The 22,326-nt window shown below is 42.2% G+C and overlaps 1 protein-coding gene across 1 annotated transcript; it reads right to left on the bottom strand.

The window, feature by feature from the left end:
• Positions 1-5,441: 5,441 nt before the first annotated feature.
• LAMP5 (lysosomal associated membrane protein family member 5) lies at positions 5,442-21,651 on the bottom strand. Its single transcript, NM_001194698.2, is given in 6 exon segments — positions 5,442-6,326; positions 18,034-18,222; positions 19,896-20,001; positions 20,126-20,257; positions 20,635-20,807; positions 21,362-21,651. Coding segments are annotated over 6 exon segments (843 nt in total). The 5' UTR covers positions 21,426-21,651; the 3' UTR covers positions 5,442-6,147.
• Between the last annotated feature and the right edge of the window lie 675 nt (positions 21,652-22,326).

Genomic DNA, 22,326 nt, shown 5'->3' on the forward strand with positions numbered 1-22,326 from the left:
AGAGGACAGCAGGGAATGTGTCAAACCACTTAACTAAGTAACAGGATGCCCAACCTGCAGAGTGATTTGGAGGAGTGCACCATGGGGGCAACCGAAGGGAGATATGGTTGCTTTTCTGCATGGAGACAGGGTCAAGTTGGAGCTGACCCTTACTCTAAAAACCACATATGTCATCTACACAAAGACCACTCCAAAAAGCAGAAGCTGTAGTTTTTAGTGGAACCAAAATGAGACTCAGGCCTCTCCCTTTCCTCCAATAGCATCTCCAAGGCAGCTGACTACAGCCAACTAGGTTACTGGAACCTCCCTTCCCCACTGGTCCACATAGAATAGAGCCATGTGTTAGTGTGAGACCCCATGATTTGAAGAAGGTGTTTAAGAGAAAGAAAGGGAGAATACAAGAGCACACCCTGTATCCTGCCACTACCTCCCAGTTGCTACCTCTTCTTCTAGTAGAAGTTTAACTTGAGCAAAGGAGAGATGTATTATCTTTGAATTAGAATGAGATTGATTTTTAAACTAGATTAGACAGATGGAATCAGACTGAGTTACAGTCATGTCCTCTTTATCCCTGGGGAAGAACACATTTAGTAGCAATCAGTGGAAAAGTAAATCATACCATGAAGTTAACAACCCAATGAGTTCGGACTGCTTGGTCAAACTGATCAAATGAACAGTCCAGTGTCGTCGAAACAAAATGGTAATGAAATTCCAGGCAGAGAAAAGATCAAATTGATCTGAAGCAGATACAAAATGTACAAGCAGGAGAAATTTTGTGGAAGTGACATGACACAGTACAAATCCACATTGTGCAGGAAAATCAGTTCATTTGATCCGTGAAATGTGTGCATGTTGAGTTGTGTTTCCAAGTCAGATGAGTACATTGTCTTGGTGTAGATGCTACCAAAAGAAGAGCTCGAATAAAGACTTAGACAAAAATACTTCAAATACTTTATTTGGGAGATGATCCCAGGAATGTCAACATGGCAGAGTGAAGAAATAAGACAAATAGGAGAACAAAGTCAAGAAAGTGTGTTTTAATGAATGGGATACCACAATGCAACTGGGGTTCAATCCCATTGGTGACCTTCTGAGAGACACTTGAGAATTGTCTTTCTTGAGGGGGGCACTGGTATATTTAATTATCTCCTATCCATCATTAGGTGAGAATTGTTCCTGCAGCATCAACTCTCCTTGCACTGCACCTGGGCAAAGTTTGTTGCCTTTGCTAAAATTGACGCAGCAATGACCTCCAGGAAGGGCTGAGGGAACATGAGTGGGACCCTGAGAGAATCTCCTACATAAACCGACCAAACTAAAGACAAATAGAGGACATGAGAAAGTCTACGGGTTGCTGATTTCTGGATCAAAATATGCTGTTCTAAAAGCAAAGAAATTTCTTATCCTGAAAGATTTTCTCGCAAGACAAATGTTTTGATCATAATGCCTCATCATTGTCTGCATTTCTAAAAACTTAAAGCTAGAAAAGACTTCAAGATCTTATATGATTCACTTAGACTGGGTTAACCAAGGCCCCAAAGAGTTAGGTAATGACAGCACATTAATCATAATACAGGCTGAGTATCCCTTACCTGAAATACCTGGGACCAAAAGTGTTTTGAATTTGGAATTTTTTTCAGATTTTGGAATATTTGCATTATATTTACCAATTGAGCATCCTAAATCTGAAAATCTGATATCCACAGTGCTCCAAGAAGCATTTTCTTTCAGCATCATGTTAACATTCAAAAAGTTTTGAATTTGGAAGCATTTTGGATTTCAGACTTTCAGATTTGGGATGCTCAAACTGTACCTAAATAGACAGGTATACACACATGCATGTGTGTGTACTTACACACACACACACACACCCCCCCCCCCACATATTTCAGTTCCATGAGGACAGGAGTTCTTATGTATTTTGTTCACTGCTATGTCCCAGTACCCAGAGCAGTGTCTAGAAAGCACAAGATCAGTGCTAAGAAATACTTATGATCTCATCTGTCATGTGTGCCTTTGTAAACCTTCACCAGCAAACCACCTGACAGGCTCTGTCACTTTAAATGACAGCTGAAGTACCATTGACCCTGGACCCTCTTGGCTGTCTGAGCTTATAAACTCCTTCTCAGAAAAGTTTTTTAATGCGTAAAGTAAAATACGTAGGCTTACAAAAAAAAAAAAAAAAAAAAAAAGAAACTGATTGAAGTATCATTATCACAATTTTAAAACGTGGCTATAATGCCTTAAATAACAAGATCTTTTGATGGGTCAAATAACTACCATAATTTCGAAGTAATGAGTATAAATGATTCTTTTGAGATATAGCTGGCAAGTGTAATGTGGCTATTTCTATTGATGACAGATTCACAGATTTGCCTATACTGCAGTGGTTTAATGCCCACGTTCACCACTGAAGGAAATTCTACCTTTCGTTTGAGGTTAGTAAAAACTGGAGGTGTAAATTTTTCCATCCAAGTTCATAGACTCTGACAGATCCCCTCACCCCAAAACTGACAGCCCCTGAGTGATTTACTGAGCTGGGGTAGAGGGGAATCCCTGTGTAAAAATTCTCTGAATCCAAAATAAATTGACACAGAGAACTGTGGAAGTCAGATTTAAAACTCTTGTGTTAGTCCCTTTGAATCTTTTGTGACCTCTTGTTTGGCAGGTAAAATTGGAACATACATGTTAAGAATTGTGCTAGCAAAATGCCACTAATTGTAATTTTTAGAGAGCCTCTCCAGTGTGACAGGCATTGTGCTAGGGACTTCCAGGTGCTTCATGAGTCCTCAAATAACTTTGCAAGGATAGAGGAGTAAGCTTCACTTTCAGATGAAAAAACATGAACCCAGAGAAGCCCAATAATTTGGATAATGTTGCACATACACTGATAGTACAGGCTTTTTAACCAGAAGTCTTCTTATTTCTCCATCAACATTATCTGGGGAGCAGAGTAAAGCTACAGATTCTAGGGTCTCACCACCGAGATTCTCAAATAATGTCTGGGATGATGCCCTAGAACTAACATCTTTCAAAAGTTTCCTAGGATGATTCTAATACAGGGTGCCTTTGAATGCACTTTGAGACACAATGATTTAAAGTTATCTCTGGCCCAGGTTGCTTGGTATTTGTTCCAGGGAAATGTTTGAGCACAACACCAGTTTGAACCGCCTGCCTGGTAAAACCCACCCCTATACATGCAGCGTCTTCACCCAGACACTGCAGGTCACTCCTGTCGTCTTTCCTCCCTTTTCTCCATTCATGTTTCTCGGGTGTTTCTTCCCACACCCACGGGGTTTGCCAAGTCTTTACTAATGGAAAGATTGGACAATTGGCAAAAAGAGAGAGATGATAGTTCGGAGGGCATTCTCAGGCTCCAGATAAGCAAGTGCTCCCTGCCCCTCTGAGGCTGTTTCACTGGGAACTGTTTCCTGGGACTGAGGGAATCCTGCAAAGAACCATGCTCTGAATTTAAATCAAAGTCACCCTCCCTCAAGAGAAATCCACGTATGGTTCATCTGGTCTGGCTTTTCCAGGCAGGCATACCCAGCAACCAGGCCCAACATCCTCTTGTGCCCACAGGCATTTGTGTTTAAAATCCCAGTAAAAAAGAAAAATGACAGTTCAAGGGGTAACTGAGTGTCTGTGGTTTATCTATTTGTTTTCTTCCCTGTCTCTGAAGCTTGAGAAGCAATGCAGACAAATGGGTCATTGCCTCAGCCTATTCCTGGCCCAGGAGCAGCTGCAAAATGTTAGGACAATGGCAATGACAATGGGTATGGAGAGGGCCCAGAGCTGAGGCCCAGGGTGGAGTCAGTCTCCCTGGACACCCTGAGTTGGGAGAATGCCAGGCACGGATGTGTCCAGAGACCACTGCTCTTTCTGTATGTTATGAGGCTCCCCTTTATCGTGTTTAGTTAACGATAAAGATGAAGACATGGCTGAGAGAAGTAAGGCGTGGTTCAAAGTCAACTAGGCTGAGTTTGAGATATAATTTTAAAATAGCTAGATAAAAATGGCATAGTAAACAATATTGATAGTCATAACAGTAATCGTAATAATGGCTTTTCACACATCCTGCACATTACTTGTGGAAAAATCACTGTTATTTGGATTCCGGAAAGATTGAAGTAGATGAGACACAGGGATGTGGTCATGAGCCAATGCTTTCTAAAGAGCCACGGCACTCTGACATTTTTGAAAATGACATATTTGTTGTATGTTGTTTGTTCTCTTGTCAGTCCTTCCTTAGAGAAACTAAGGCCAAGTTTATTACTTTATAGCACTACTGAGCCTGTACTCAATAGGTGCTCAAAACAATAGTAGGTGTTATGTATATTTACATAACAATGATGTAATTACATGACAATTCCAAAACTAATAATAAGCCTTATGTTTTGTGAAAGCAAGTTTAAAGAAAAACATACACAAGGGGGTTTTCAGACATATGACTCAGAAAGGTTTAAGATTTCTTTTTCAAAAAGGTTGCAGACGGGAATGATAACTCACTGTGAAGTCCTAAATAAATCTAAATGTCCATTTCTCCCCTAAATATTCAGACAGGTCCAAATAAGGAATATAACATTTAAAGAAAATACTGCGATGCTAAAATGGAAAAGGTTTGTCAAGTTTGGGGAATGTGGGTGAGAAGATCACAGACCACAGATGAGTATAAGAATGGAGTTAACCATCTTTAGAGTTTTCACCAAAAGTATTTTTTTCCTTGTGCAACATGGAAACTTTAGGAGGAATTGGAGATTTTCCCTCACTGGTAACAGGCAGACACTGAAGAGAGATCATGAAGACAAGAAGATTGTGGTTAATAGAACAGCAGACAAATGGGTAATACGACAGCAACTGGATGATACTTGGTGAGATTGCTGGGATAATGAACTTCTGAGGATACCCTATTGTGAGCAGTTTGAAGACTTAGGGAGAGGAGTTTAGGAGCTGCCTCTCATATGGTGGAGACTGTATATGTGGAGGGAGAGAATCCTACTCTAAAACCAAAGAAAAGATTTTTCCCTACTCCCACTCAGACATTCTGGGGAAAAAATGACTATTTAGAAAGTGAATGAAATTCAAACTATGTGCATTTCTCTAGGAATTTTCCTTCAAATAGAACTCAACTTAGGCTACTACGTCCAGTCCACCTTTTTAATCCAAAGTGAAATGCCAAACTCAAGACCAAGAAGCATCAGAAGCAATATTAGATCAACTGGTCAAAAGGGCCATTATTAAAACTATTTATATTTGCCAAAACAAAAATCCATGTTTTTTTCACCTAGAGAAGCCAACTTCCCCCTCATTGTTTCCCTGCCCTCTCTTTACTTTTCCTCTTGCAAACATGCAAAATCCGTCTTCATCTTTTCCTCTTTCTCATCTGGATGCCAAAGAAACCATTTTAGCTTTGTTTTCTTGTTTCAAGAAAGCAGCCGAAGGCCAGAGAATAGTGTGTTTTAATTCATTTTGAAAAACAAACTCACACAGATTGATTCTTCAGGTCCCCTGACTTGGACCTGGCACATTAAGAAGTCCAAACAACTCTGCATAGTTACATTAATCGTGTTCTTGTGCTGCAAAGTCACTGGATGCGGGTAGCAGTGAAACATTCCCAAGACAATCACTAAACATGCAGAATGCCAGCCAGAAGCATGAATCACTTTCAGGGGTCTTGCTGCAGGGAGCATGAGGTTGTATTCTGTGTGCATTGACAACTGTATAGGATAAGCCAGCTGTGTCCGAGGGAGCAAAGCAACCCCTGTTCTTCTGAACCTAAAGGGGTTTCCTCCTCAAAGAACCATGTTTTCAATCCCTAAACTTTGGGGCCAGATACAGCTCCAAGTGGCATTTGTTGCTCTTTGGAGAGTCAAAGCCAAGCCACCATGAGCATGAAAGCTGTGTGAGCCACTCCTTCCCTCCTCCCCAGCATGGAAAGAATAATTGCCATTTCACCCTACAAATCCAAAAGAGTCTTCCCCATCCCTGGGTTCAAGCACGGACACAAGCCAAGCAAGCCTCGGATACCCAGGCCTGTTTGATTGTAGCTATGTTGGTGTATCTCGTGTACGAGGTGGGAAAGTGCTTTTGTTGTTCTACCTGATCCAGTTAGGGGAGCAGGACTAGGGGGTGCCTGCCTAATGGTCCCTAGCCCATGTGCTTATACTGGGATCTGTCCCGAGGGATCTGCACCTGGTTGGCAGTCATTTTGTGGTGGACGTGGTAAATTGCGAGTGTTACCACAATGACGAGGCCCAAGATGAGCCCCAAAATCAGGGGCAAGGTTTCTTCCAGTTGCTCCCGCTCATCCACTGGGCATTTATGCTCTGAAATGGGAAAGAAGAAAAGCAGTAAGCTCTGGTCAAAATATTCTGAATCATAAGTTCTACAAAACAAAAAGGGAAATGGAAGTAAAAAGATTTCTCAAGGAAGCTTTGGGACTATTTTTCAGAAACAGTTTTCCCTAACCAACCCGAAGGTTAACACTTAATCTTTCTACATAATGTATAATAAAAATGCATCAATTAAATAGGACAACATTTAATTATTGGATTCCTGGCAGATGTCAACAAACCATCCAGGTAATCTATTTAAAGGTTCAGAGTTTCACCATTAGACACAATCATCATCATTTTTATTGTTGATTCATTTTTAACTTTTTATTAAAGTAATATGTACACATAATACATTGTATAAAAATATATAAGTTTCAAAAAGACTGAAAATACCAAGTGTTGGTGATGATGTGGAATGACTGGAACTCGTAACACCCCTGTTGAAAAATGTCGTGACCACTCTGCAAAACCGTTCGATAATTTCTAATAAAGACAAACATACGCAGCATCCCATTCCTAGGTATTTACCCAAGGAAAATGAAAACATAAAGAACACAAAAAGACTCGAACATAAATGTTAGTAGCAGCTTTATTCATAATAGCCTAAAACTGGAAACAACCAAAATGTCCATCAAAATGGAATGGATAAATTGTGGCATATAGTCATATAATGGAACACTAGTCACTAATAAAAAGGAATGAACTATGGCTACACATAACAAAATGAGTACATCTCAGAAATATTATGCTGACACAAAATTGCCAGACACAAAAGAGTGTATACATACTGTATGATTCCATTTATATGAAGTTCAAGAACAGGTAAAACTAACTTTGTGGTGATAGAAGTCAGAATGTGCTTATATCTGGGGAAAGGAACACAAGGGAACTCTCACCTGTGATGGAAATATTGTAGATCTTGATCTAGGTGATGCTCACATGATTGCAAATATAGGTACAAAAGCATTAAACCATACATTTTAGATTTGTTTATTACTGTGTTATTTTTTATTTATACACACTAATCATACATTTTTATGGGATACATGTGATATTTTGTTACATGCATACACTGTAACGATCAAGTCAGGGAATTTAGGATATTCATCACCTCCAGAATTTATCATTTCTATGTGTGGAGAATGTTTCAAGTCCTCACTTCTGGCTATTTTGAAATGTACAACACATGGTTGTTAACTATAGTCACCCTACTCTGCTATTGAATATTAGAACTTATGCCTATCTAACTCTATGTTTGTACTCAATTACCGACCTCTCTTTAGTCCATTCTCCCCAAAACACACACACACACACACACACACACACACACACACACCCATATCCTTCCCAGCCTCTGGTATCTCTCTACCTCCCTGAGGTCAATCTATTGAGCTCCCACATGTGAACACATGCAATATTTGTCTTTCTGTGTTTGACTTATTTCACTTAATGCAATGTTCCAGTGCCATCCACATTGTTGCAAATGACACGATCTCGCTCTTTTCAATGGCTGAATAGTATTCAGTTGTGTATACACACCACATTTTCTTTATCTGTTTAAGTGTTCATCTGTTGATGGACACTTAGTTTGATTCCATAACTTTGCTATCGTGAATAATGCTGGGATAAACATAGGGGTGCATGTAATATATGTAAATTATACTATAATTTTTAAGTAAGTGTAGAGCTTGATGAATTTTTACAAACGAACATCTCATGTAACCAACGTCTAGATCAAGAACACAAATGTTAGCAGCACCTCAGCATTGATTTATTTTTCACCCTCCTAAAATTCAAGATAGCTTTGTAGTGCTGAGTCTCCATTTTTTACATAGAACCACCAACAACAAAAAACTATTCTTGGGAGACATTCTAGTGGTCAGTTTGTCAGGCTAACCAGAATTGCATTCCTAGAAACCAGAACAGGCTCATTTGCTTCTTGTGGGTAACTGGTGTCCTTTTAACCAAAATCAGGAGCCACAAGTGAAAAATAAACAAGCTTTACATGTCTCTTCATAAAGTCCAAGTTTTTAAAGTCCAGATGACCAAGTAAACATTTATTAAGTACCTACTGTATGCCAGTCTCCTCCAGAATCTCTATTGACATAGTCCCTTCTCTTACCTTGCCTGAGATCAGCAGAAAGGAAAAGGGATGAGCTTTTCTCTCTAATAATAATTAGTGGAGACTTACTTTCACATATACAGCTTTTGAAAACTGTATACTTGACATTCCTAGTCCCTAAATTAACAGTCAGTTCTAAGCACAAAGATTATCTGGTTAACCCTCTGAGGTACACAATATTATTATACTCATTTTACACATAAGGTAATCAAGTCATAACGATGATAAGTGGTTTGCACAGGGGTAAATGAAGTCTGATCTGAACTCAAACAACTTAACACTATAGTTGGGGCAGCACTTAACAGACCTAAACTACTGGCATTAAAAGGCTGCAGAATCCCAAGGTGGAGCAGAAAGGAGAGTTTGTCAGTTCGGTTTCCTGATCTGCATGCTGGTTGCAGAGGTTCATCCAGCATCTGAAAATTCAACGAGCTGGATACTTATTACAAAGGGGCACAAGGAAGCTTTCCAGGGTGATGAATATGTTGATTTCTTGATTGTGGTGATGGCTTCACAGGTGTATTCATAAGTCAATATTTATTAAATTACATGCTTAAATGCATACAACAATTGTACCTAAAAACAACTTTTCATATGTGTATGTGTGTATAAAAATACATATATGTATATGTATCTATACAATATACATATATATAATAGAAAAAGACATTCTTCTAGAAATAGCTTTTTTAAAAGATAGTTTGGCAAATGGTAAAGAAATGTTAAGGACTTATTAGGACTAAACTGAGCCTTTCTTCTTATTATAACCAAAAGGTTGGAAAAGAATTTGCAGGGAACTTTTTCCCCCACTATTTGATTCCATTCTAATGAGTCCCAACACTTTGAGGGTCAGACTGGACCGACACATCCATTGCTCCAGGGACAAGACCTGAGATGACACAGTGTATAAGAAAGAGTGGCAGACCTAGAACTTCATGATGCCAGCATTGCGGTCTTCTTCTCCAATATGATACCATATTGCCTCTTTGAAGAGAACAATGAATAGAAATGGGATCATGTGGGGTAGGAATTTTGTTAACAACAAAGGTTATTTATTTTCCTCATGATAACACCCTGTTGCCCATGTAATGTTAACACAGATTGCAGGGTTTGATTGGTTTGCAGGCGCTAGTGGCAACCTCATGCAATTTTTTCTTACTTAATACAATACATTGAATAGAAGCAAATAATTTTTAAAATATTAAGAAGAAATACACTGATTTCAAATTATTTAGTAATAAGGCTAAGTCTGTTTTAAATGGTAAAAATAAAAAAATAAATTATCTCACAAAAAAATAGCAAAGACCTCAGGACCTTCAGACTCTCTTCTGTGCACCATTCCAGGCTGCTACTTGAGCAGACCCCAGGCATCTTTACAAGGTTGCCCTTGTGGCCCTATCCTGTGTCTCTTCTCTTCTTAACTCTCTCCCCTGCAGAGCAATTTCATAGTTACCCAGACTGTCAGACCATGGTTTTAGCTCACTTCTCCCTGCTTACACTCTAGTTGCCCAGGCACACAATCAGCCAGGAGCCCCAAATACAACATCTATCTCCCTAGGCAGAATGGGAGAGGCAATGGAGAAAGAGTTGTGTCTGGGAGCAAGAGCTTACGTAGCAAAACCACTGGAGAACATGGACAGGTGGTGTTCTGTGTGGCCCCAACTACAGGTATTCAGGACAGGGAGGGTGGTGAGTTAAGAAAGCTTCAGGAGGAAGGGAGGTTGGAGTTGGATTGGGAAGAATCCGGGAATGGGGCACCAAACGACCTTGACCAATTTGTAAAGTCATGTTTTCTCTTTTCTCTTGGTTTGTACCATAACAATGAATAAATAGATATACAGATAGATATAGTTGTAGAAATAGAGATATACATGAACTTTTAGTGGTTCCATAGATCCAGATTATCACATCAAGAGGGAGTAGATGTAATGGAACATTGTGAGGGAAAGAGATGATAGTGGGTTCAGATCCCAGATCTTCCACTGTCACTCTGGGCGAGTCTCTTAATCTACTAAACTTCAGTTTCCTGTAAAATCGAGATGACACGTACTTTACAGGGTTGCTGTGAGTGTCAAATGTCATACTACAGAAGGCCAAGCACAGTGCCTGGCACAGAGTAGCTTTTCTATCATTGTTCACTATAAAAATAGAAGTCTTACACATTTAAGTCTTCTATGTACTTCTTTTAAGTACGGGAGCCTTTGGAGCTCAAGTACCAAATGTATTGTTTCTAAATGGATAGTAAAAAGAATGTCTCATATCCCGTTCTTCAAGAAAAATAGAGAAAAGTTGATACAGTATGGTAAAAGAAAGGGAAAGAAAAAATATGCTTAGAATGCTATCATGATTTATTTCTCAGATGATTATCTTTTTTTGCGTTAGGAAAAAAATAGAATTAATCACACCACAGAAAAGGGCAATATATAGAGGATACCAACTACAAAGATGTCAAAAAGTATCATAGCTAATACTAAATCCCTCACTTACCAACCCCTATCCAGTAAGTGGTCAAATAAAAAGGAATTCCTGAGCCCACTCTCTTATCCACTGTTTCAAAATCTGCAAAGCTCTGAAAACAAAAAGTACTTTGTAATCACTTGTTTGGCAGCAAAACCTGACTTAGTCTAATGTGAGGCTGCTTGCAGTTTTCAGTCATCCTACTTAGTATGACGTTTCACATGTTACACCACAGGAAACAGAGATATTAGTATGTTTGATTGCATGGGGCTGCCCTGACTCTTCTGTGGTCTTATGTAATCTATAAACTGTGCACTGCATAGTCTTCCTAAAGTCTAAAATATTCTGAATTCTGAAAACCATCTAGCGCCAAGGTTTTTTGTTTGTTTTTTTGTTTTTGTTTTTTTAGTTCGATCTGGGTTTTAAATGAGGGATTATGAACCCATAAAAGCAGGACATGCTTTTCTCTTTCAGGCTTAAGACAGTGCTTTTAATCTCTGCCTATGACCCATGGAAAAAAAAAACAATATTTTACGTGGCAGCTTAGAGCATATGTACACACAGAGACCTAAAGCAGAAGTTTGACAAACAATAGTTATCCTTGCTTTATGCATCTAATAATTTCTGCTCTATTCTATTCTGTTTCATTTAAAACAATGCTGTTCATGACCTACTAAGAAAAGGTTGTAATCTTTTTTGTGCAAGTATAATAAAACTAAGGACCCCTTCTCAGAATAATGTTTATGAATACATAAAAAATAAAATAAACACAATTACAAGGGAAAGTGAAATTCAGTCATCACATATTTTTAAAAGAATTTCAGATACAGCAACATATGTACTTCCTTATTGGAACACATACATGTTGGTTACGATTATAAAGTGGTGAGAAGCATAAATGTTACTTTGCAAGATCTGCACAAACTAATGTGAGATGAAAATACCTATGATGTCTATTGGTGACAGTCACAGGTACTGCTAGTACTACTGTGGTCTGTCACCTTCATTTGTAAACAAAGGAAGTGCTAAATATTAAACAGAAGTTAGTGAAAATAAAGATAGAAATCTTTTCCTCTGAATTCTACCTATAAACCATATATACCCCAGAGTTAAAATCTTATACTGTAAACTGATTATGCAACCCGCAGATTACAAAACAAGCTTCCTTGTTTTGTATCTGCAGAAATCTCCTCTGATTTCTGCCAGGGAGAAGAATATCTGTTGGCTTAGCCCGGACCTCATCTGGCTTCTGCTCTCCCTGAACCCCTGACTCCCTGTCCACCTCCACAGGACTTAGGGTCCCTCATGCCTCTGCTCTTGGTGGACTCAAGGCTCCAGAGTACACACAACAGGGGCCCAGGGTAAGTGGCCTTGGCTGGAAGAGACAAAAACCAGCCTCATCATTGGAAAGAACCAGATGAAGACAAAACAAACAATAAATTAATAATCTGTGGCTGCCAGTTGCCAACAAAAGTCTTCTCAACCCTTAACCCAAGCGTACCCACTAAAATCATAATTTATCTTAGGTACTGGTTGCTAGATAAGTGTTTTATTTCACGACAGCATTTTAAAATTATATTGACTCCCTCAGATAAACTACAAGAGTGCTTCATTGCACCCCCAATGAACAGCTTTGGGATAGGCAAGGGAAGCAGAGGCAAGCTCTCTGCTTCCCCAGGCTCTCCTAGCACCATGGACAGAAACCGTTTGAAGAGGAGGGCAAGCTTTTTGTGGGCTGTGCTTCTCTTATTGTTTGGCAAGGCAAGATAGAGAAAGGGTTTGACCCTCTTTCCGTATGTTCCCTGGGCTGGCTCTGGACTCCTGTCACATCAGCCAAATGTATTTTGTATACTGAGAAGTTGTTAAGGTGAGTGGGCTGTCGAGACCTTTGACTGGAGACAAGCTGATACCCTCATTGAGATGTAAGCATTCGCTAGACACAGTGGCATCACCACCCAGCTATTTGGGAGACTGAGGTGGGAAGATTGCTTATGCCCAGGAGTTCAAGGCCAGCCTTGACTCCCATCTCAAAAAAAAAAAAAAAAGATTTAAGTATTGGAGAAGAAAAAAAATAATAAGAGCAAGCATTGTTTGATGCCACTGTATGCTAGGAACATGACTTGCACTGTATACACCCTATCCCACTTGCATTGTATATAACCTATCCCACTAGACTGAAAGTTTCAGCGAGGCAGAAAAAGTTCTTATATCCCAGTACCTAGGTGTAGTGGACACAGACACTGCCCAGTCTTCTTTCGGCATTCACCAGTCCCATATATCCCAATGGGTTTTGACTACAGAGTAGGTCAGAAGTCCCAGGGAGTTCATGCTTCCACAGTGACCATCAGTGATAGATGGCACTTGGTGGGTAAACACTGGTTTTCTCACCCTCAGGTGAGATAATTCTGAGACATATCCTATGCTGTCTCCAGAGGACAGTATCCGAAGCAAGAAATTCTATGACTGGCTAACTCCATGGCTGAAGGCTGGGGCTCCATCTTGGAGTCCTCAACACAATTCTCAGCTGTGTTCATAACAGATTATTTCCCTTTGGCTGCTTACTCAGGAAGCCTTGAGGACCAACTGTCTAGGGTAGCATGTGTCTTGACAGGGAAGTGCCAGGTAAATCACAGGTCTACAAAACTTTCTGGATCAGCAAACCCTTCATGCGTTTGTGACATGACAGCTTGCCACAGGATGCTCTACTGGGGGGCTGGTGGATAGAGAAACGTAAGCCATGTTCATTTCCACTAACACTAAAGTTCCCACAGATCCAGGTAAAATACAGATTAAGTGGCATTTCCCAATCATGATGCTAGAAACAATATTAAAAAGCTCATGAATTTGCGGTACCCAACAAACTCTGTAAATGCCTCTCACACTCACATGCTGATGATAGCTACTCAGCAGGAGCAGCTGTGGCCCTCAGATACTAAGGACAAAAGCTCTGATACTCAAAGACAGGTTCTAGGAGGGAAGCCTTCACCAATCACTTCACCTCCCCGAGTCTCAGCTGCTCCATTGTAAATGGGGATCTCAGTATCTTTCTGCAGTTCTGTTTGTTTGTTTTGGTTTGTTTTGTTCGCCCCTTGAGAGATAATTAAAAAGGGACCAACCTATAGGTGATGTCTTTTAAATGCCTGATAGACCTGAATCCTGAATAAAGGGAAATAGAGGTAGCCTTCCTATTCTATTATGTTGTTTCTGACATAGTACATAAAAGTTTCTTTTTACTCAAGCTATTAGAATACTCAGGCTGGTTTGTTCCCTCCCAGCGACACATCCCCCATCCCATCTCAGCCAGAAATCACATGGGGCTCTCCAAGGGAATTGCGAGCCTTTGATGAGGCCCTCAAGAATTAATTGTGGAAGAACAAGGTAATCAACCCCAAAAGAGAAACAGAGTGCCTCAGATTGCAGGGGTGATAGCTTCTATTGCAGGGGTGATAGCTTCTATTGCAGGGGTGATAGCGTCTATTGCAGGGGTGATAGTTGCTGTACAAAGTGTATTTGGTAAATAAATGAGCCAAAGATGGCCTCTGTGTATTGACTTGTAGGTGGTGTATTTCTTCACTGCAGGCTGAGACTTTAGCTTAAAAGCCTGTTGGCACCAAACTCCCACATTTTTACACATCCAATTATTTTTAAAATAGCTTAAACAAGAAAATTTGCAGCTGTTTAGAGCCTGCCTGCTTTGCATACTCCTTGAAACCTCATGCAACAGCTGTTACCCATTGAAAAGACAGGGCCTTGGAGTTATAAGGCCCCAAGGCACTGCTACCTCTAGAAGCTCTGGGACCCATGGACTCCCTGCTGTGCCGCTGAGCAGATGTCACCTAGACTCATAAACCCCTCTCCAAAGCCCCTCTGCTTTGGCCATTCCCTTGTCCTCTTCTTTTTCTGGATGGCGGTCCCATAAGCCTCCCTCTGGACAGTCTCCTGCTGTGAGGGGCTTCCCTTCTCATAAAACCCTGTCCAAGTGTCTTCCAAAGAAGCGTATTGTGCCCTTAATCCTTCAAACTCTCTATAGTGCTCCATGGGCCAGCAGCATCACCTGAGACCTTGCTAGCAACAGAGCTTCTTGGGGCCCACTCCCAGACCTAAGTGAACCCAATTCTGAGTGCTAACAATATCACCACAGTCATTGCACGTTGCAGCTGAAGGTTCATGAGCAGATTGCTGGGCTGAGACTTTTGTTTGGGGATCAGTGTAGTAGCCAAGTACAATGCACTAAAGGGACTCGTGTGATAAAGATGTCAACCTCCATTTGGACTGCTCTCAGCCCTTGTGAGTGTCCACATACTGACTTTATGGACCCTTTCTTGATTTTCTTATAAAGTCTATTCAGTAGACAGATGTGAAGACTGCCAGGTATGACCCCCTTACACAAGGAATAGACTCTTTGCAGGAAACCATTATGCTGTGCTGGACAATGGCCACGGTCCAAACACATGAACACACAAACACACACACAAACACATACACACACGAACACACAGACACACCCCTGCAGTAGGTGTGCAGATATATGACATAATACTCCCTCCCCATGCAAGCATATTCCACTCACACACACACACACACATACACTAAAAGCCCCCTGAGCTTCTATTCTGGGGACAAAGGCCCAGTGCTAGATCCTGAAAAGGCAACCAAAAGGAATCTTTAAAATTCCACCAAATCGAAAATAATGATCTCTTACAAAACACAGTCGGGGCAGGTGCTGAGAGGCACAGACAGGAGGAGCCAGGAACAAAAAAAATGCAGTCACACAAAGGCACACTGATCCAGTGTGCGATTCTGAATGAGGCTTGCCACCTCCCAGGAATGTCAAGGGGTAAGCCCGGGGACACCATACACAAGAGAACATCCTAATTATTAGCCAGAAAAGCCTGGAGTGAGACAAGTGTCATTTGCTTGTGACTTCTCTATTCGCATTTAGGAAGTTATATGTGGTTATAAACTCTCTATCTATCCAGCAGCCTTCCCTATCTAGGACCTTGAAGTGGATCAAAATTGGTTTTAAAAGAAAAGATACCGTTTACTCCATGCAATGAATTGTATGGAGTTTTAGGAAAGTGGCTCTGCTCCTTATTCAGTGCTTATTTATTCTTACTTTATAAACAGTTCTAAAAATCTATGAGGTTTGATTTCTCAGGCCAGAGCCTGTTTGGTGCCATCGGGCTTTTGAGCTAAAGTCTCAGCCTGCAGTGAAGAAGCATTTTCTCACTCTAAGAATTTCTCATTCTAAGCAATGACTTAGAGATAACACAGAATGGTAAGGAGCTAGGAGAAGCAGCAATTATAGCAGCAGTGGTAACAAGAAGTAAAGAAATGCCTAGTAACAGCTAATCAGCAAAAACTAGAAAGTCATTATAAACTATTAAGAGTACCCATATAAACTCAAAAACATTTATGGCAGGGTCCTGGGCACTAGGAAGTGACATTACATAGTCCAATTATTTTCATAATAAATTCCTTGTCATCAATAATCATAATAAGTCAAATTATATTTGATTATGCTTAATATTTTCAGTTTAAGAAAGACACTATTACATTTTATAAATACTTCCATAAACAAAAGGATTTTAAAAACCTGTTAAGGTCTTGACACAGTTTAGTAGCTCCAACTTTATAGAAAATACATTAACATGGGATAACCTAGCCTTACACCTGAACAGGTAAGTGTGACACTGCTTTACTAAATATATGACATTCTGATTTGCATGATATGGCAGCATTTGGAAGTCTCTACTAATTAAATCCACACCGTCAAAATATAAACTCAGTCAGAGTTAACTGGATATCTGCAATATGCCAAGCACTGTGTATTAGGTGCTAATAATATAAAAATGAATAAGAAATGGGCCCTTTTCTTGAAGACAATTTAACTTAGGACTTCTTAAATGCCTTCTCAATAATCAAGGTGGAGGGTGGTGCATTCTGTTCAGTAATAGGTTGAGTGGAAGCTGCATTTTTTGAAAGCTAGATACCTTGGAAAATGATCATAGATGAAAAAGGTGGAGATTCTCTAATATCCTGAACATTGGAATTGTTGTATTCACCGGGGGTCTCCAACCCAAAGAAAGGCACAAACAAAGCAATCAAAATTTTTTCTGATTTTTTTATCCATGTAGAATAAACAGAATATAAAATGTAATAACCTCCTTTGTGAGGGAGAGAGAATAAATGACATGAATCCACTTATCCCACACTTGCCTAAAGTAAATTGTTGCCGGACTTGAGCAAATTGCAGAAATTTTGACTCCCCTTGTGCCCTACCTCTGCGGGGGTGCTGAGAATGAAAGAATGTGGTTGACCTGAACCTGCCACAGCACAGCTGGGTCCCCTTTCAGGGGCTGCACACACTGAGAGACAGCCTTGTTCCACACTCTCAGCAGAAGCAGCTGGGGTTAAATGGCTCAGCCTTCAGGAACCCTTCCCTCCCTGGAGCTTAAGGACATCCTCCTCCTGAAGGTGCTTGGTGGAAAGACTTCTGAGTCTAAGACCTATGCATACACACCCACCCCTACTGCATTCTGGATGCACAGAAACTTGGACTCACAGCAGCAGAAGCTTCAGCTAGAAGTATCCAAGAGAACAAGAAGAAACTGAAGCCCAGAAAGGCAAAGACCCTTCCCCCATCTGTAGCTCTCTAGATTAACTAACTTCTTAAAGATTTTAGCTGCTTTCTCCTTGGGAAGTTTGCATCAAAATTACAGTTTTTTTCCAAAGTGACTTTTTAAATCTTTCTCCCTATAAAGGTTCATCTTTTGACAAAGGAAAGAAGATGGGGAGAGAGGGAAAGATGAAATATAAGAAGGAAGGGAAGAAGGTAAAGAAAAGAAGAAGGAGGAAACAAAGGGAGATAGAGAAGAAAGGACTAAAGTGAAGGAAGACAGGGAGGAGGTTGGGAGGGAGAAAGAAAGAACTACTGAGAAAAGTTCATACATTCAGCTTATTGTTTTTTTAGTCTTTGAAAATTATTAAAGAGACAGGCAGTGTCATTTCAACCTAGAGGAAATCCAAGTGGTAACATCCTGGGGCCCTGGTAGGTCCCTCTCCCATCCTTCCTGAAATAAACTAGGTCTTCTTCCCCTCCATCCCCCACCAGCTTACCTTCACTGAAGACAAAATCTGAGATAATGTCAAAAGGTTGGATGTGGACCGCAGACAGGATCATGGTGACCATCTTCTGTGGATCACTAGAGGCTAGTGAAATGGTTTGTTGAGCTTGACACTCATAGGACTTCCCAGCGGGGGTGACCAAGGCAGAGAGGTGGTGCGAGTTGGCTGTGTGCTTCCCAGCTACAGCAAGATCCCAAAGCTATAGTTAGGCCCCGCTTGCTGGCAGAACTCTCATTGTTCCTAACCTAATGTGCCAGAGAGGTGGTTGTTGCCTCTCAGTTTCAGACCCTACACCCCTCCTGTCCTCTCTGTTCCCTTGTAGGGCTAAGGGCTCTACAAATGGCATCAAGTGGTGATGAAAGACAAACACACCTATTCTCTTGAGAGCCAGGGCTCTTTCAATATTAATTCAGAATTCCTGTTTTGAAGAGGAGAGTGATACCTAAAAACTCAACCCTTGTTACTGAATAATACCTAGGCCGGGCATGGTGGGTCCTGCCTGTAATGCCAGAACTTTCGGAGGTCAAGGTGGGAGGATCGTTTGAGCCCAAGATTTCTAGACCAGCCTGAGCAACATAGTGAGACCCCATCTCTGCAAATACACACAAGAAAACACACACACACACACACACATTACAAAATTAGTCTGGCATGGTGATGCAGGCCTATATCTGGGGAAACTGGGGTGGGAGAATCTCTTGAACCCAGTAACTCACTCCAGGCTGCGGTGATCTATGATGGTGCCACTGCACTCCACCATGGGGACAGAGTGAGAACCCATTTCAAAAAAGAAAAAAAAAATCCCTAATGATGGAGATTCCAAAGACACAGAAGGAACAGTGACTTGGTTTTCTACATTTCACATGGGCCTGACAAAGCCGGACAGATTGCTGGTCCACTGGATGCTTGTCCTTACACACATACATCCCCTCTGAAGGCCTGCGTCCCATTGCTCATTTTCTGACCTAAGTTTGAGTTTTCCTTTTTCCTTTTTGGTCGAATTTAACTGGGGGACATCCTGCATGTAAACTTTGATGAAAAAGAAAAAATCCTCCTTTTACTGTGATGACAAAAAGGGGTGAAAAGGGAAAGATGACACATGCATTTTTATGTATTTATTAAAAATCCTTTCCCAACTCAGGTGCCTGGGTGATGAAAGGCCTCATTAAGAGTGAAACAGACAACTTATAAAGAATAAAATAAATTTAAATGTGGTCTTTGATGGTTTCTGCAGATAAGAATATTGTTATTTGGGGGATGAACGCTCCTTTTGCCGAGGAGGATCTGGGTGAGTTGTCAGAGGGATGGGCCAGAAACGCTAGTAAATTATACATGGTGCAGAGTCCACTCTCAGCTGGCTGCAGTCGATGACTGAATATCCCGTGCGAGCCACGCTGCCATGCGCAAAAAGACACTGAAGGCCGTCACATCCTGACCGAAAAGGAAAGTCGCACTGCCCCCTTGCAGTTTTAGCGCATAAGAAACAAAACCAGGGTGCGGAAGAAAATTAAAATGCAGCTTTGCCCTTCTCCGTGGTCCTTCAAAGGCCAAATCATAAGAGGTCGTTTTGAAGCACCAGGGAACGGCAGATCTTCAAGGGACTTCTCATCTAGGATCAGGCTACGGGTGACGTTTGGGTACCCATGCCTGTGGTTCCTGGCGGATCTGCAAGGCCTGAGACCCAGAAGACTCATGGGCACTCCTGCCTCTTCCGCCCTAAAGAGCAAGCCGAGAAAGACTTGGCCTCGGAGCGCAAAGCCTGGAACGGTTTCCAAAACCCTGAGGAATTCTCTCTCCAAGTCTGCTCTGCGAGTTCCCAGGCTCCTTCCCCAGCCATGCCGGCCTCTACTCACCACTGACTGCATCTTTGAAGTGGGTCTTCTCGGAGGAGTCGTAGACAAACTGCACTTTGCTCAGCCTCCAAGTCGCCTCAGGTCCCTTGGACGTGTTGTGGCTTTCCTGTTGAGCCAGGGAGGCGCGCTTCAATCGCCCCCGCAGCGTTTGGGTTCTTAAACCCGGGGCCCGCCACTTCCCACACCCACGCGCAGCCTGCGTCCCCTCTGCCCGCTGGGCTCGGAGTTACCTTTACAAAGAGCATTTTGAGTGCGTAGGCGCGATCCACCCAGAACACTTGCAGCTCCGACTCGCTGTGGCCACAGCGGCCCTTCACCTCAGCTCCCCGGGTCAGTGCGATATCAGCCTGTTCTGTGATCAGCTGGGAACACAGACGCCCCGCGCCCCCTCAGCTCGCCCGGCCCTGGGGCGGGGGCTGTAAAGGGCGGCGCGTCCAAACTCTGGGTTGCACGCTTGGGCGCTCCTTTGCGCGCGCGCATCCCAGGTTCCAGGAACATGCAGTTAGATGCTCTACGTGCAGCCCCGGCCGATAGGGAAGCGGAGAGAAGGGGGTTTACTTTCAAAGCAGGCAGGGGAGCAGAAGGCATTACAAGCTGGAATACCCATGCAGCATTCAGGGAGCAGCCTGCAGGGGTGTGGGGAAGAAGGCTGGCAACCCAGGTTTCCGAAGGGCCTTGAGGAAGGGTGCCCTTCGCCCTGGAGCCCTAGGAGGAAGCTGAGGGGGAAAAGATTCCTTACATCTACGTAATTGCTGGCCCACACATCATAAGGTACAATAAATTTGGCTGCAAACTCTGCCATGAGACACGTCGTCCCATTTTCCCGCACCACAAATATATCTTTTTCAGGGTTAGTGGAAAGGCCTGAGAGATTTTCCACTTCTTGTTCTGCCATGATTTGAGCCATTGTATCTGCGGAACAAACAAAACAATTCCATCAGTTCAGGACTCAGAGAGCCCAGGCGCCTCGGGCGCTAGTGTGGGGAAACAGTGGTCTGCAGGCTTTGGAGTGACAAAGTTCTCTGCCAGCAGCTGTGCGCTCTACGAGCCTTTTCTCTAGCCCGGGTCTAACAAGCTTCATTCCTTCCCTGTTAATTAATAATGAAAATACGATTTTAAAAATAATTTAAAAATCATGACTTTGTTTGTAATATAGCTGACCGTTTTCTACATCTTGGGATTTTAAACTAAGTATTTCTTGCCAATGCTCTGACTTCACGAAGCTGGCCTGTCTAGGCTCTGTCTGCAATATGCCACACAGGTGTATGGCTCTCACGGGAATTCCCTGCCACCGGCGGGGGAGGCCCTGCCTCCTGCCCTAAAAGAAAAGAAAAAAGAAAAAAAAAACCCAGCAAAACATTAAGGGCCATATTTTTTTATCTTAAGCTAATTGGCTTTACTTTGCCGGCTCTGTTCTCTGCACAGAGTGCATCCTGTCCTCTCCCCGTCGCCAAATCGCTACTCACGGAACAACATCAGGAGAACTCGAAGTCTGTCGACGCTGGGGACCGCTCTTCCTTGGAGATCCATACTCGCAGTGCAGCGAATGAGGCCAGCTGTGCTACTGCAGAGGCCGCCCGAGAGGGAATCCCTCAAAGTCGCCGCTGGAGTGGGCCGGGGTGAGCGAGGGGCGGGGGACAGAGAAGGAGGAGGGAGGGAGCGCGTATTCTGTGAGCGCTGGCTAGGACTCCGTGTGGAGTGCGGCACCGACAGCTGCTGGCAGAGCAAATCAGCTCACTGCAGAGGAAAGGACCGCGCGGCGAGGGAGCTGTCCACGGCTGCGAGTGCTGAAAGCGATCCGATTGTGTGGCAGGAGTGGCTGTGGCTTGGCTTGTGCGGAGGGCCAATGAGATTTGGGGGTACCTAAAATTCTCCCTGGTTCTGTTTCCTGTTCTGCAATTGCATCCGCAAATATGCGTCTGTTCTGAGAAACTTAACACCACCCTCAGACTTCTTAAATCTCCTTATCAGGTACAGTTATTACATGGTGTAGATACCATACCACTGGAATGGTATCTGGTTCCTGAAAGAAAATGCATCTGGTTCCTGGAAGAAAACGGTGGAGCAAAAATTGTTGCTGCTTTGAGGGAGGAGGGCTATGTAGGAATAGAGAAGAGAAAATGCTATGGCAACAGTTTCCTGAATTTGGAGACATCCCTTTCTCTCCCTTGCTCTCAATGAGCTCATGGGTTTAAAGTAAAATTGACGCCTCCTCAAACGAAGCCATCAGACAATGCAGTAGCTCCATGTGGGCTTATTTTCCTGTAAATTTTGCTCCCGGGAGCATGAGGACTCTGAACTCTGGGATCACCTATCCTCTTGCATTATACCGTGACCACTCAGCCAAGAAGGGATGCAAGCAAATCAGAAGTTTTTGAGAGTTATCTATTATCTCTTAGGACAGAAATTTTAGAATTATGCCCTAAATAAT

This window comes from Macaca mulatta, chromosome 10 (genome assembly GCF_049350105.2).
Source record: "Macaca mulatta isolate MMU2019108-1 chromosome 10, T2T-MMU8v2.0, whole genome shotgun sequence".
NCBI classification, from domain to species: Eukaryota; Metazoa; Chordata; class Mammalia; order Primates; family Cercopithecidae; genus Macaca; species Macaca mulatta.